This window comes from Panthera onca, chromosome B4, assembly GCF_046562875.1.
Source record: "Panthera onca isolate mPanOnc1 chromosome B4, mPanOnc1 haplotype 2, whole genome shotgun sequence".
Classification (NCBI taxonomy): Eukaryota; Metazoa; Chordata; class Mammalia; order Carnivora; family Felidae; genus Panthera; species Panthera onca.
The window spans coordinates 36287433-36304521 of NC_138345.1; the positions used below are offsets into that span (position 1 = coordinate 36287433).

General features: G+C 36.1%; 1 protein-coding gene across 13 annotated transcripts in view; it reads right to left on the reverse strand.

Moving 5' to 3' along the window:
• ERC1 (ELKS/RAB6-interacting/CAST family member 1) overlaps positions 1–17089 on the reverse strand; it is a 523992-nt gene that overhangs the window by 282635 nt on the left and 224268 nt on the right. For all 13 annotated transcript variants that reach the window (XM_078450206.2, XM_078450210.2, XM_078450204.2 and 10 more), the window contains one exon: positions 15418–15553. In XM_078450206.2, coding sequence (XP_078306332.1) covers positions 15418–15553 — 136 coding nt within the window. The remainder of the gene's footprint in view (positions 1–15417; positions 15554–17089) is intronic.

Consider the following 17089-nt stretch of genomic DNA (forward strand, 5'->3'; position numbering starts at 1 on the left):
TACACATTCAATGCAATCCCTATCAAAATTGCACCAGCATTCTTCTCGAAACTAGAACAAGCAATCCTAAAATTCATATGGAACCACAAAAGGCCCCGAATAGCCAAAGTAATTTTGAAGAAGAAGACCAAAGCAGGAGGCATCACAATCCCAGACTTTAGCCTCTACTACAAAGTTGTCATCATCAAGACAGCATGGTATTGGCATAAAAACAGACACATAGACCAATGGAATAGAATAGAAACCCCAGAACTAGACCCACAAACGTATGGCCAACTCATCTTTGACAAAGCAGGAAAGAACATCCAATGGAAAAAAGACAGTCTATTTAACAAATGGTGCTGGGAGAACTGGACAGCAACATGCAGAAGGTTGAAACTAGACCACTTTCTCACACCATTCACAAAAATAAACTCAAAATGGATAAAGGACCTGAATGTGAGACAGGAAACCATCAAAACCTTAGAGGAGAAAGCAGGAAAAGACCTCTCTGACCTCAGCCGTAGCAATCTCTTACTCGACACATCCCCAAAGGCAAGGGAATTAAAAGCAAAAGTGAATTACTGGGACCTTATGAAGATAAAAAGCTTCTGCACAGCAAAGGAAACAACCAACAAAACTAAAAGGCAACCAACGGAATGGGAAAAGATATTTGCAAATGACACATCGGACAAAGGGCTAGTATCCAAAATCTATAAAGAGCTCATCAAACTCCACACCCGAAAAACAAATAACCCAGTGAAGAAATGGGCAGAAAACATGAATAGACACTTCTCTAAAGAAGACATCCGGATGGCCAACAGGCACATGAAAAGATGTTCAACGTCGCTCCTTATCAGGGAAATACAAATCAAAACCACACTCAGATACCACCTCACGCCAGTCAGAGTGGCCAAAATGAAGAAATCAGGAGACTATAGATGCTGGAGAGGATGTGGAGAAACAGGAACCCTCTTGCACTGTTGGTGGGAATGCAAATTGGTGCAGCCGCTCTGGAAAGCAGTGTGGAGGTTCCTCAGAAAATTAAAAATAGACCTACCCTATGACCCAGCAATAGCACTGCTAGGAATTTATCCAAGGGATACAGGAGTACTGATGCATAGGGGCACCTGTACCCCAATGTTTATAGCGGCACTCTCAACAATAGCCAAAAATGGAAAGAGCCTAAATGTCCATCAACTGATGAATGGATAAAGAAATTGTGGTTTATATACACAATGGAATACTACGTGGCAATGAGAAAAAATGAAATATGGCCTTTTGTAGCAACATGGATGGAACTGGAGAGTGTGATGCTAAGTGAAATAAGCCATACAGAGAAAGACAGATACCATATGGTTTCACTCTTATGTGGATCCTGAGAAACATAACAGAAACCCATGGGGGAGGGGAAGGAAAAAAAAAAAAAAAAAAAAAAAAAAAAAAAAAAAAGAGGTTAGAGTGGGAGAGAGCCAAAGCATTAGAGACTGTTAAAAACTGAGAACAAACTGAGGGTTGATGGGGGGTGGGAGGGAGGGCAGGGTGGGAGGGAGGGCAGGGTGGGTGATGGGTATTGAGGAGGGCACCTTTTGGGATGAGCACTGGGTGTTGTATGGAAACCAATTTGACAGTAAATTTCATATATTAAAAAATAAAAAAAATAAAATAAAAAAAAAAAAAGCCACCTGGAGACAGGAAAGGAACATGCTTTACCATTTTAAATAGTTTGTATCACTTAAAATGAGAGCAATATCTTTAGAATTTTACTTCAACTGCTGTAAGTTATGTTTGCACTCATCAAAACTAACAAAGACCAGTTTTCCTACCATGAGATTAGGTGCTGAAGCCTACTTACTATGACAACTACACTTATCAAATAAGGTCAAATAAGATCACTTCATTTACAGAATATAGGGTTCAAAGCAGGGGGTGTGTATGACTAGTTCTGGGGGTATGGTAGAGGGAGAGAGGAAGTGGGAAGCTACCAAAGAATTCTTCATATCCTTAAATAAGAAGACTCCTATAGTCGAATGAGATTAGGGCAAAAGCTGTGGCAGCTGTAACTTGAGGCAAATTAACAAGAAGACCAGATTCTAGCAAATCCCATACTACTAATTCCCCTAATAGACTCATATGAACTTTGCTTCTTGACATCAGCTCTGTCAACATCAACTATATACCACTGCAGCTCTAAGACTCTAGTCTCCACAGCCTTTCCTTCAAATCAAACATTAGTTAAGGACAGCAAAGGCAAACCAAACAAAAAAAAACCCCAGCAATTAAAAATAATTTTTTGTTCTCTTCAAACATCTTCCTCACAATTAAAAGGAAAAACGGTACAATACTACAGTACCATAAAAAGAAGTCACCTGAGGAGGACTTGGGTAGCTCTATAAGTTAAGCCTCCAACTTCGGCTCAGGTCATGATCTCATGGTTTTTGAGTTCAAGCCCAGAATCAGGCTCTGTGGTGACAGCTCAAAGCCTGGAGCCTGCTTTGGATTCTGTGTCTCCTTCTCCCTCTGCTCTTCCCTCCCTCCCTCCCTCTCTCTCTCTTTCTCAAATATAAACAAACATAAAAAAAAAAAAAGAAAGAAAGAAATCACTGGATAATGACAGATCTTCTTAAGCTTCTCCCTCTGTCAACAGCAGAGGGAAGGTCACTGCAAATCTCACAAAGATTCTCCAAGGTAACCCAGCCTCCCATGTTCACTCATCACTTTCCCAACTTGAACTCTGCCTTGGTTATGGAGGTCATTTATTTGGGTTAATAGTAAGAGTTGCTTCTTTGGAATAAACACCACTTATCAGAGAAGCTTTAACATGTTCTGAAAGATATTAATGTTAACTGCTATCCATTATCCTTAACATAAAAAGACAGTAATTTTTTATTACTCTCAACCCCACTGCTTATTCTTCCTCTCTTTTCCCCATCCTCCAAGCATACAAACACATGCAGAAGATTTCATTAGAATCATTCAACATGTCAGAATTCAATTACCAACTGCTTAGATGCTAACTGGGAGAAAAAAATTGAAGCTAGATGCACTGATGAAGTCAATTTTATGAAAAGAAAGCCACCCTAACACAGAGACAGAATTTGGTTATACACCAACTATTTTTTATTTTAAGGAAATGCTTTGGCATAAAATTTAAAGGTATTTTCTTCCCCCTTCTGTCCATAGTCCCTCAAACATCTCCCGCACTCAAAGTTGAACTCTGTTATAACCTTAATTTTTAAAAATCAAAGTCAAACAAGAGCAGATGCATTTCATTAAAGAAACAGAAATATATACATATACAATGGTGCTTTTTTATTTATTTGAGGGGGGAAGGGCAGAGAGAGAATCTCAAGCAGGCTCCGCACTGATGGCATGCACCCCTACATAAATTTTACAGAATATATAGTAAAAATATCCCATGTAGATGAGCCAGGTTCTTATCTTAAAAATTCTGGTATCAAAAACTTGAGCAAGGACTTAGGGTTAGCCTAATCCTAGTACATGTCTCCTCTGATCAATAATGCTTATAGAGGGGCACAGGGGTAGTTGACTGAGTGACTGACTCTTGATTATGGCTCAGGTCATGATCTTGTAGTTTGTGAAATTGAGCCCCACGTTGGGCTCTGTGCGGTCAGATTCCTTCTCCCTCTCTTTCTGCCCTCCCCGTGCTTGTGTGCATCTCTCTCTCTCTCTCTCTCAAAAATAAAATAAAATAAAATAAAATATAATGCTTATTAAAAGAACAAGCATAAATTTTCAAAGTCTTTACCAAACATGCCAAAGATAACCTTTTATTTAAAATAATGAATAACTGATGTGGTCTATAAGAGGATGACTTTTGCCTTTGAGGTCTTAGCAAAAGGGATATATAAAGCCTGCTTCTGCTCTCTCTTAAAAATAAGAATCTTATTACAGACTTCACTTTCCAAATACAAAGGAGGAGTCTCCACAACAACACAAAGGAAAGGATTAAACCATTAATTTACTGCTAGGAATTTATCCAAGGGATACAGGAGTACTGATGCATAGGGGCACTTGTACCCCAATGTTTATAGCAGCACTCTCAACAATAGCCAAATTATGGAAAGAGCCTAAATGTCCATCAACTGATGAATGGATAAAGAAATTGTGGTTTATACACACAATGGAATACTACGTGGCAATGAGAAAAAATGAAATATGGCCTTTTGTAGCAACGTGGATGGAACTGGAGAGTGTGATGCTAAGTGAAATAAGCCATACAGAGAAAGACAGATACCATATGGTTTCACTCTTATGTGGATCCTGAGAAACTTAACAGAAACCCATGGGGGAGGGGAAGGAAAAAAAAAAAAAAAGAAGTTAGAGTGGGAGAGAGCCAAAGCATAAGAGACTGTTAAAAACTGAGAACAAACTGAGGGTTGATGGGGGGTGGGAGGGAGGGGAGGGTGGGTGATGGGTATTGAGGAGGGCACCTTTTGGGATGAGCACTGGGTGTTGTATGGAAACCAATTTGACAATAAATTTCATATATTAAAAAAAATTAAAAAAATAAAAATAAAAATAAAATGAGGTATCTGCAGTACTCTAGTCAACGAAAAAAAAAACCCATTAATTTTACTGAGGTGAGGATATAGTACTTGTAAGAATTTTAGTGCCAAATGTAACTTTAACCAGCCATTATTTTATGGGGAGCATTCTTATAATAAGCTAAAAGGATGTGGCTAAAAGTTCCCATAGAATAGGGCTAACCTTTGGGCACCTGGGTGCCTCAGTTGGTTAAGCGTCTGAGTTCAGCTCAGGTCAGATCTCAATGTTCATGAGTTCAAGCCCTCCATCGGGCTCTGTGCTTATAGCTCAGAGCCTGGAGCCTGCTTTGGTTTCTGTGTCTCCTTTTCTCTCTGCCTCTCTCTCTCTCAAAAATGAATAAATATTTAAAAAAAAAAGAGAGAGAGAGAGAGAATAGGGCTAACCTTAACAGTAGGAAGCATCTTAGTAGACTACACATGAATATTATCAATAAACATTCTTTCGGTAAATTTCACTGGCAATCAAATAGAACTGAACTTTGGCCAGAGAGAAAAGTATCTGCAGAGTCTATTTCAACCACTGTAGAGTTCCTTAGAATAATTTTATGACTTGGTTTTTGTTTTCTAAATGGTAAAAAGCAGCACAGTTTGGGCTAAAACCTTTTAAAAACTGCACACATGCCAAAAATTTGAGTAGGTGCTTCACCTACAGGAAAGCCAAATTTTCAACTTAATTCCAGCAACTATGCACAAGGTTGTAAAAATGGATCTAATTTGTATATACTTTTCCAGTGTGATCCCTAAGTCCATTTAATATTTCTTGAGAACACCATAAACACCCACCTATGTCCATATTCTAGACAGAAAAAGACCTATTTTGCCAAAGAAAAAAATTAAAGAGGAAGAAATGACATAGGATTAAATCTTTAAATAGGTCAAGGAGAATATTTGTTAAGGAACCAAAATTGATTTTTACAAGAACATCATTAATATATTACAGGTACCTAATATATTAGGTGACACATCACATACTATTTCTAGAAAGAGATCAGAGAATCTTAATTTTTTTAATGTTTTCTTAAATAATTACCCCCATGGCCAATGTGAAAACCAAACATAAGTAGTCTTCATTTCAGAAAGGAAAAACATCTCTTACCCAAATGGAAGAATGTTTGTTACAGCAAATCCAATCAATTTTTAAAGAAAAACACAAATGTTTCACTGATAATGCTTCTGAAAAGAGAATATGTCTAAATATACATAAAGTTTTCCTGTCACTATTTCTATTGTTTTCATTTTCTTTGAACTTTATTGTTAATATTCATTGGTCTCAGGAGAGTTGACTCACAAGAGCCACAGTGTTCTTTCAGCAGTCCCATTAATCTCTGTGACAGTACCCTCTCTCAAGGTTAAATTCAAATACTTATCTTTGTTATAAATAAAAACAAAGCACCAAACCACTATCAAACCGAGCTTCATCCCTACCCACCTTCAGTCTAGTTTGTCTTATTAGAATATGACTAAAACTTGTAGTTTTGTCAAAAGACAAAGTGAATGCTACTACTTAAAAAATAAAAACATATAAGGTAAATATTCTCAACTAACTGCAGATAACATTTCTTTGTTAAAATATTTGAAGTCCTGGGTGCCTGGGTGGCTCAGCTGGTTGGGCATCTGACTTCAGCTCAGGTCACGATCCTATGGTTCGTGGGTTTGAGCCCCATGTCAGGCTCTTTGCTGACAGCTTAGAGCCTAGAGCCTGGAGCCTGTTTCGGATTCTGTGTCTCCCTCTCTCTCTGCCCCTCCTTTGCTCATTCTCATTCTCTCTCTCTCAAAAATAAACATTTAAAACATGTGTGTGTGTGTGTGTGTGTGTGTGTGTGTATATATATATATATATATATATATATATATATATATATATAAAGTCCTTAAAGAGTAATCTATGAAATTTTAAAGACTACTAGAATGCTAAATATTGTAGCATCATACAATTTTTTTTAATTTGTAACTTAAATTTTATTGTAACAATTATAGCTGCAGTTAGTGAATGGCTGCCTATGTAAGACAATATTTAAGAAAAGCTGAAAAGATATGTGTAAAACAGCCCTTAACCTAAGGTAGACATAAACTAGCACAGAAGAGAAAGTGATTAAATCATACAAAAGCAATTATAATATATTAAAAAGTATAAAATGACAAAGTATAATTAAACATATAGGCTGAGGAACAATAGATAAGACAATAACAAAACAGGGTACAGATCATAAACAAAGATTAATTTTAAGCCAGAATGTTTAGGTGGTAAAACTGGAAATCCACCAGGAAAAGATTCTGTATAAGAAAAAGAGCATAGATTAGAAAATCAACAAACTGTATTTACGAAACATCAACACTATAGCTTCTCTAGAATATAGTAGCTATGCTAGGAAGTATCTCACCTAAAAATGAGGTTAGAAATACTTAAAGGTTTGGTTGATGGGAGACTCCAAAGGCCAGGCTAAGATGCTTGTGAATGAGTGTTCTGGACATCTATCAATTCAACTGAAATCAATAAACACTTTTAGAGAGAACCAACTATGTACAACGTACCAAGACCTAATTCCCAAACTCAAATATATGGGGGGAACAACACACAAATTATTAGTATGTAATATAAGTAGGATAAAACAGATATCAAAGCAGAAACAAAGTCTAATGGAATTACAACAGAGGCCTGATTAATACCAACTGTGAGGATTTAGGCAGGCTTCACAAGGGAGGAAGCATCTGATCTGAACCTTATAAAGATAGGCAGCCTTTCAACAGAGATTTCCTAATCGCAACATCACCATCAGTCAAATCAGCTAAGATTATGCTTTCATATAATGTTTATTTAGGAGGTCCTTATTGCTGGGATTTGCCTAATTTCGTTTTTTTATACAGCAATTACTTACAAATTGCACTATAACACACCTTTTGACAGAAAGAGCATATCACAGCACTCAGCACAGTGACAGTTCCATAACGGGCACACAATAAATGTTTACTGAGGACAACTACAGATTATTCTGAAATCTTATTTAGCCAATCAAGGTGAAATACAGCTTACAAAAAAATATTAATGAAACAACTCAGAACTAAATTTAATACAGAGCTAAATTCTTGAGTAAGGGAAACAGAAAGTTCAGCAAAATTAAATGCAGTCTATCAAGAGAAGAGGCATTATAATTAAAAAACACAATAGCAGAAAAGGCTCATCACCAATATGTGTCATCACCAATATGTGCAGCATTGTTTTTATCATTCATGTACTTTATTCATGAATATTGAATGGAATTGTAAAATAGTTTAGATGTATATATGGATCATACTAGAAACACTTTAAGTAACCATTGTATAATCAAGTCTTAATATCAGTCACATATATACCTAAAGATAGACATTACAAAGACTTTGTGAAGGGCAGTGAATTTTGGTGAGTGTGTGACAGAAAAACTGGCCAAGGCAAGTGTATAGATCAGTATAGGACCATCTACTATCTCCAAGGTCAATAAGATAGAATGGAAGACATCTATCTACCTTAGCCCAGGGAGATCACTGCTCTTTCTTGACCATTTTGAATACACTGGATCAGACCACTCAATGATGCTGTCCTCTTTCTCAGACTCTCAGCACCATTACCATGATGCACTTACTCCCCACTCTGGAGACCATCTTCTCTCTTGCCTTCTATAATGCCATATTCTCCTTTTTCTCTCCCATCTCAACTGGCCTTTTCATTTTAGTTTCTTTTCAAACACCACCCTCTCCTACCCAAACCCATCTCTACCTACTGAGGATTCCAACAGCTCAGCTCTAAGTCCAGGTTCTTCTGTTAATATTTTACCTCTAGACGATATGACTGATTCCTACAGACTTCAATATGATTTTTAAACTCAAGTCCCCAAAATTAATTTCTATGGACTTTTTATCATTATGTTACATTGTCTTCCCCATAAGGCAATATGCTCCAGAGGCTGTAGGGAGCATGTCTTTTCACTACTATCTAATCAAGTCTAGCAACAGACTTTTACACATGGAAAGCATTTGATAATTTTATACTGAATAAATAAAAGACATCAAGTATGTCTAAGGAAAATGAGTAAAAATTAAGCCTGATATCTTGGAGGGATATAGACTAATCAAGGTACATCAACTCTAATAAAATAGCCATATTTTCATATCATAGCTTTATGATTTAGGTCAGATTTTCAGAACAATCAACTTGTTCAATTAAGTTCTAAATTAAACTAAGGCTTTAGGATATCAAACAATATGGAGAACACAGTAATATCTGCTTTGCGAATTTAGAAATGGTATTTGAAAAAAGCCCAAGGTATCTATCCTGTATCATTAAGCTTGGAGGTAAGATGTTTTTGAAATTCACAGCTCATTTATTTCAAGGGAATGAGAACATGAAGTGGATAATTAAAAGTGCTGAGATGGGTGCCTGGGTGGCTCACTCGGTTAAGCCTCTGACTTCAGATCAGGTCATGATCTCACATGATCTCACAATTCGTGGGTTTGAGCCCCACATCAGGCTCTGTGCTGACAGCTCAGAGCCTGGAACCTGCTTCAGATTCTGTATCTTCCTCTCTCTCTGCCCCTCCCATGCTCAATCCTCTATCTCTCTGTCTCTCAAAAATATATAAACATTAAAAAAAAAGTGCTGAGAAAAGAGTCAATGACAATTTGAAATAGATTTTTAATTCTGAACTAATTATAAAAATACAGAGAGGCTGCAAAATTAGTACACAGTTCCCATATACCCCTCCACCCAGCCTCCTCTAATGTTAAGAGCTTACATAACCATAGTACAGTGATCAAAATTAGGAAATTTACATTGGTGCAATACTCTTCACAAAACTAAAGACCTTCTTCTAATCTCAACAGTTTTCCCCTAATGTCCTGTATCTGTTTTAGGATCCAGTCTGGGATCCCACAGTTCATTTAGTTAACATTTCTTCTAAGTGCCACTCCATCTACAATAGTTTTCAGTCTTTGTCTTTCACAATCTTGACACTTTTAAAGTGTACTGCATAGTTATTTTATAAAAATGTTCCAGAATTTGGATTTGTCTGGTATTTTCTCATAACTGGAATAAGATTATACATTTTGGAGAAAGAGCACAGATATGAGATTATCTACTTTCTCAGTATATCATATCAAGGGGACCATGATGTCAATATCTCACTACTGCTAATGCTAACCTGAATCATTCTGTTAAAGTGGTGTCTATTAGGTCTGTTCACAGAAATGTTAGTCTTCCCTTTATACCTAATAAACATCTCAGGGAATATATTTTGAGACTATTATTCCTCAAATGTTCACCCACTAATTTTCACAACCATCACTGGATCTGGTCTGCAACACTTATTACTGAGGTGTTTGTTTCGTGGTGATTTTTAAAAATCTGCATCCTTCTACACTTACTAATTAGAAATCTTCTTCGGGAAAGAACTGCCTTCACCCCCCTACTTACTTATGCATTTGATTATTTATATCAGTATGAGCTCATATTTATTTCATTCTATGGATTAAATTCAAATATTACCATTATTTATCTTTTTACTCAAATTGTTTTAACATGAGACATTAGGTGCTCCTTCAGGTTGGCTCCTATGTTCTTTCACAAGCCTGCATTCTTTTGTTGAGCATTTTCCTATTTTCTGGAACCACAAAGTTATCCAGGCTCACTGCATATTTTCCCTGCCCCAACCCTGAAATCAACCATTTCTTCAAGATGCCTTGGTTCATCTTACTGAAGAAAGGTGTATAGAAACCAGAATCTGGGTGTTAGGTGTGCTTACTACTTCTAAGCCCTCTTGGTGGACAAAGTGAGGAAATATAAGCATATATAACAACCCCATACATACATACATATCAGTATTTCTATATTTATTTGCATATAAATTAAATACCATGAATTCATACTAATATCTCTGATGCCAGTACAACGCTACAGGGTTTACTTAAGCCTTCCCACTTCACTTATTTATAACTTCTTGCTTGAACAATGAAAAGCTCGCCCTCATTATCTATATTTACTTGAATTCTAGTACACATATCAAGTGCTCTCAGAATGGCTAGCCTATCCTTTGTGAGAAACACATTTATTACCAGATTACAACATTTATGTATAGTTCTTTGTCTTTAGCTTTCTAGCATTCAGTCAAGACAATGTCTTCCAAAACTATTTAGGTTAGTTCCTTTCTTCCCCAGCCCTTTGAGGGTGTTTGTATTATACATTTATAAAACAGGTTTATCTGTTAGTGTTTGTATTCTCTTTGGCTTTTCCCCCCACCCCACCCCACCCCACATCTTGATTGGTTTTGTTTACCTAGTTTTTAGCATATGTGAAATAGTACTATGGTTCAGAGAGTCAAAGTCTTTATTACATAACAGAAGGTTCTCCTCAAACCTACCACCCCAATCCCATTTCCCCTTTCTTTCCACTCTTCTCATCACTCCCATAGATAACTGGTCTCTTTAGTTTCTAGTTTATCCTTCCTGTTTTCTTTTGAAAAAGGAAAAAAAAGATGAGATGTAAGTGTATTTTCTTATACCAAGAGTAGCATACTATAGATAGTCTTTGTGCTTCCCCCCTCCCCCCAACTTAACAGGATGTCCATATCAGGTCATTAGAGATCTTCCTCACTTTTTCTTAAAGCTGCCAAGTCTCCAGTTTGTGGATGTACCATAGAAGACTCAAGTCCTCTCCTACCTACAGGCAATTAGGTTGTTTCTAATATTTCACAATTACCCACAATACTGTAAAGAACCATTTATATAAGTATTTTTATATTGCCTGAGCTATATCTTCAGATACAACAAGATGATGGATAGCTGAGTCAGTAAGTTAACTGCATATGTATATATGGTAATTATAACCTATATTAAAAAATCATGTTTTGAACTTTAATAATTTTTAAGAGTAAAAGGGGGCTTCTACAACCAAAAAATCTCAGACAAGTTAATATACATAACACAAAAGTACAAACAGAATACAATGGAATGTCAATGTCCTACATTAAGAAAGGGCACTCGTATCTAAGGCCATGATAAACAATGCCAAGGTTTACAGTCTGCAGGATTCCTAGGTTCTCTCCACTTTCAGGTATCATTTTCATTTCATATGTAAGGAATTTGTTTAATCTTTTTAGAACATTTTTAATGTGTTGAACCAAAAACAATGAGTAAAGTAACAACTTATTTCCAAACTCACGTTCTGCCAAAAAGGAATACTTTTAGTTCCATCTGAATATTAAAAAAATGGAAAATTGAAAGAAATGAAGTTATCTTTTCAAAACACTTTCAAGATAAAACATAGGATTTTGAATTAAAAAAAAAAACAGTACAGCAAGGACATCAAATGTGCAAATGCTACACTCAACTATCATGAATAAACCTCACATGTGATGCTGAACAAAAGTCACAGAAGAATGAATATGATGACTCATTTACATAAAATAAAAATATGCACAACTAACCTATACTTATTTAATATATACACAGGTTGCAAAGAAAAGCAAAGAACAATAAAAGCCAAAATAATAATTTCCTCTAGAGGAAGGGAGGAAAAAATGATCAGGAAGGAATATACATATGATTTCTGGGATGCCAGTAATCTTCTAATTTCTTGAGATGATCACTTTACATGTATTATTTACATTGTGTGTATATGTGTATTTTATGTACTTCTTCTAACGTATTTAATCTTGCAGAATAATGAAAGACAAATTTAAAAAAAAAAAAAAAAAACTTAAAAAGCAGCCACCACTGCTTTGTGGCAAACTGTAACTTCTACTAGGAAGAGTGAAGACACCAATGAACTACCATACCTGGCAGTCACTGAATAACAAAAAGTGAAAATTAACCTTGTTTTAAACCAGGTTTTAATCTTCACAAACAAAAGAAAACATACTATGTATTTACTAACATCATCAGAATTAAACTTTGGAAGGCAAGGTGGCACCTGATAAAGATTATTCATTATTCATCAAATCTGAAAAAATTAAATATACCATATTTTAACATGATAAAGAATATACTTTAATCCTAGAATTATTATGCCTATAGTGGAAATACTAAAATAATTCCTTCCCTTTACATTTCCTATTTCACAAAAACATCAACAGATGAACCCAAATATATATGCAGAAATTTAAAACACACAAAAAAATTCAGGTATTAGAACTATTTTTAATACAAGTCCAAAATCAATTGCTTTTCTACTATTATACTTTCATGAATTCTGATTAGCCATTTCTCCAAGATCACTAGCTTTTTTTAGTGGAGATTCATATTTAGAGATCACAATCTGGGTGCTAGGGATGTTGACTACCACTGGTTGTCACTTGCAACAACATGGTTAAGAAGTGAGTGGCAGAGCTAGTTAGTACAAGAGCTGAGATCACATGGAAAATATCCTAGTTGTAACCCTATACTCTTTTCACTATATTTAAATGAACTACATCCATGTGTATCTTGCATATGGCCATGAGCTATCATTTGTCATTATTTTTATATCCATCACTTACTGAGACACCTTGGAAAAGTCATTCATCCACTCTAAACTAGTTTTCTATGTAATATATAAAATAAATAATCTGATGTCCTTATTTCTCAAATCATACAAAGAGTAAATAGGAGATTACATGTGAAGGCTCTTTTGATAATAACATAAAAATTGACAAAAGATTAAAAGGGCATCTTTCGGTTTACGCAGACTGGTAACAGAAAACATTAAAGGGGTGGAGGACAGAAGACAAATGAAAAAATTAAGGAGGTAACATAAATAAGGGCCTGTCTTATAAATTAAATATTTTCAGTAATTAAAAACATTGTGATACTAGTTCAACAAAGGAGGCTGAATGAAATCCTAGAAATAGCCTAATTGTTCAATGAAATGAGCAATGAAATAATTTCCTATCAATGATCTAGTTAAATTGTTAGCCATGAAGAAAAATAAGACCCTCACCACACAAAATATCCTAAAATAATTTAAATTAAGAAGTAAAGGTAAAAAATGGAAGTCCAGAGCAACTTAAAAATATTTATAGGCAAATATTTATATGTTCTCAAAACAGGGATAAACAAACCAAAAAAATCCTTGGGGAAAAGGCCAACACGGAAGAGAGACAGCATTTGATTTATATTAACAAATGAAAATTTAAGACATGAATAAATACTTAGCCTCACTGGTAATCAAATAAATGTAAATTAAAACAAAAATTAAATATTTTCCGGGGCGCCTGGGTGGCTCAGTCGGTTAAGCGTCTGACTTCGGCTCAGGTCATGATCTCACGATTCATGGGTTCGAGCCCCACATCAGGCTCTGTGCTGACAGCTGGGAGCCTGAAGCCTGCTTCGGATTCTGTGTTTCCCTCTCTCTCTGCCCCTCCCCGACTCGTGTGCTGTTTCCCTCTGTCTCAAAAATAAATAAACATTCAAAAAAAATTGTTTTTAAATTAAATATTCTCCATCCATCAGACTGGCACTTTAAAAAAAGGGGGGGGGCACCTACATGGCTCAGTCAGTTAAGCGTCCAACTTTGGCTCAGGTCATGATCTTGCCATTCCTGAGTTCGAGCCTCGTGTCAGACTCTGTGCTGACAGCTCAGAGCCTGGAGCCTGTTTCAGATGCTGTGTCTCCCTCTCTCTCTGCCCCTCCCCTGCTCGCACTCTGTCTCTCTCTCTCTCTCTTAAAAATAAATAAACATTAAACAAAAAAAAAACTTTTTAAAAAGGAGGAAGAAAATTGATAATATCAACTACTGTTGGCAACAGTGAGGGAAAACCGGTACGCTGCTTCTATCAAAAGGTGCTGCATTTGAAAAGATGTGTATTGTTTCTATAAGGACCATGCACTGTATAATAAAATGAATATAAAACAGGAATGAAAAAAGAAATTAAAAAGTCAGATTTTTGTGTCTGAAGTGGATCTGTTGTGAAGTCTAAAAATGTCCCACAAATCTCTTCAGTAAAGATTGCATGATAATGCAATTGTGGCATAAGTTCTCTCTCAAACCAAATTAAAAGTTTCAATGAGAGAAAAACAAAGTGGCGGTAGCTTAGCAGAATTAGCAGATATGCTTCTCTAAAATTTAAACTTCATTCTGACAGGTTACAGATCCAGAAAGTCTCACGTAAAATCATGGCTGAGCCACTTACAGAGCTGTGTGTATTCAAGTAAATAATTCAATTTCTTGGAGTCACTTTCTTACCTGTAAAACGTGCACAAAACCACCTGCCCCACAAGATCAATGTCAAGGTTAGAAATAATGAATGACCAAAGGCCTGAGTTCAAGTAATGGGCACATAACAGGAACTTACCATATCGTCACTAGTACTGTTATGGAGTTTAGTTACACCTAATTTTTGAAAAATTATCACTCCAATGAAGTGAAAAAGTATAGTTTATACATCCTGTATGACTGTGAAATATGCTCTCTAAAGTGAATATTTAAAAAGGAGGGAAAGAAAGAGAGAAAGGAAAAAGCAGAGAGAATATAGGTAAAAGAAGAATAAAAAAACAGAATGAAGTTAAACAGACGTTAGCCAAGATTAGCAATGTACTGTAATGAAGGAAAATGGCAAATAGTAATACTGACCACCCTGAAGCTTAAGAGAACCCACTCATTGAACTGACATTGAACTTACCAATTAAATGCGATCAACTTGAAGATGAACTTTCTCCTATGCTGAGGTGTCCTCACAAAGCTGTGGAATAAAACTTGCCTTTTCTATTTAAAGCCATTCCTTTATTGCTAAACAGTTGGTCTCAGAGGAAGGCAGCAAGCAGGGTTAGAAAGAGAAAAAAGAGGAGGATAAAGATGAAGAGAAAAACAACATGCAATCATGGATCAATCTCTTCACCCGATCCTTTCAGATTCTCCTCGGGTTCTAACCTGTAGTTGTTGGGAGCTATCATTGAGGTTATCCTCCCTCCGTCGAGCCTCCTCAAGCATCTGCGCACTCTTCTTCTTTTCCACCTGTTCCTTGTGCTTCAGATTTGCTACCTTCTTATTCTGGTCTTTCACTTGCCTATTGATAAGGGAGGAGAAAAATCAAGCTTTTCATATATCTGCATAAAAAAGAATATTTTTATTTAGAAATAGATAGCACTGATGCCAAAAACTGGCTGAAAACCAACAAAGAATTTCTGCTGCAAAATTTTTCTAACAATTCAAAATTCTTTCCTACCAATGGAAACAAATTGGTAACAATGGTGTTTCAGAAACATGTGTTCAAGCAAGTACTTTATGAACCACAAAATTATAAAACAAAAGAAAGACATAGGATAGTCTGAAATAGCAGAAGAAAAGAAACCAATTCAGAGATTTATGTTGGAAATAGGGAAAGGCTACTGACATCAATGTTACGAAATATTTTCTCTTTTTTATTTGCATATCTATTACTGGTTTTTGACTTGCGATTAACATTAGGTTTCTACATAACATCTTATGCATATATCAGCCTATATTAAGTTGATGGTCATTTAAGCTTGAACCCGTTCTTTACTGATAGAGAATTTAAAATAATGGTCAAAAAGATACGCACTGGACTTGAGAAAAAAGAGTAAGACCTCAGTGAGACCCTTAACAGAGAGATAGAAAACATAAAAAACCAATCAGAGATGAACTCTGTAAATGAAATTAAAAATACACTATATGAAATAAATAGACTGGAGGAAGCAGAACACCGGATCAGTGACCTGGAGGACAGAGTAATGGAAAACAATCAAGCTGAACAGGAGAGAGGAAAAAAATAATAATAACAAATGCAAAGAGACTTAGGGAATTCATTGACACCATCAAGTGTAATAACATTGGAAATATAGGAATCTCAGAAAGAAGTGAGAGAGAAAAGAGGGTAGAAAATTTATTTGGAGAAATAATAGCTGAAAGCTTCCCTATATGAGGAAGGAAATGGAAATCCAGATCTAGGAAGCCCACAGAAGTCCACAACAAAATCAACCCAAGGAGGTCCACACAAAGATATACAGTAATTAAAATGGTGAGGAGTGACAGAGAATTTTAAAAGCAGCCAGAGAGAAGAAAACAGTCATATACAAGGGGACCCATTAGGCTATCAGCTGATTTTTCAGCAGAAACTTTGCAGGCTAGAAGGGAGTGGCATGATATATTCAAAGTGCTAAAGGAAAAAAGCCTGCAGCCAAGAATACTCTATCCAGAAAGGATGGCTCCCCAGAGCTGATTAATACAACAAACAGCTGCTGGGTGCCCCTTGTGCGTTTTCCTGTGTGCTATCTCACCTCACTTCACCATACACCTGTGAAGTGGGCACTATGTTATTTCTATTTTAGAAATGAGGGGCGCCTGGGTGGCTCAGTCAGGCGTCCAACTCTTGACCTCAGCTCAGGAGATGATTTCACAGTTCGTGAAATCAAGCCCCACATCGGGCTCTGCACTAACAACGCAGAGCCTGCTTGAGATTCGCACTCTCCCTCTGTCTCTCTGCCCCTTCCCCACTCATATGGGTGCACACACTCTCTCCCTCAAAATAAATAAAAACACTTAAAAGATAGTAAAAATAGAAAATTTATTCAAAATCAAACAG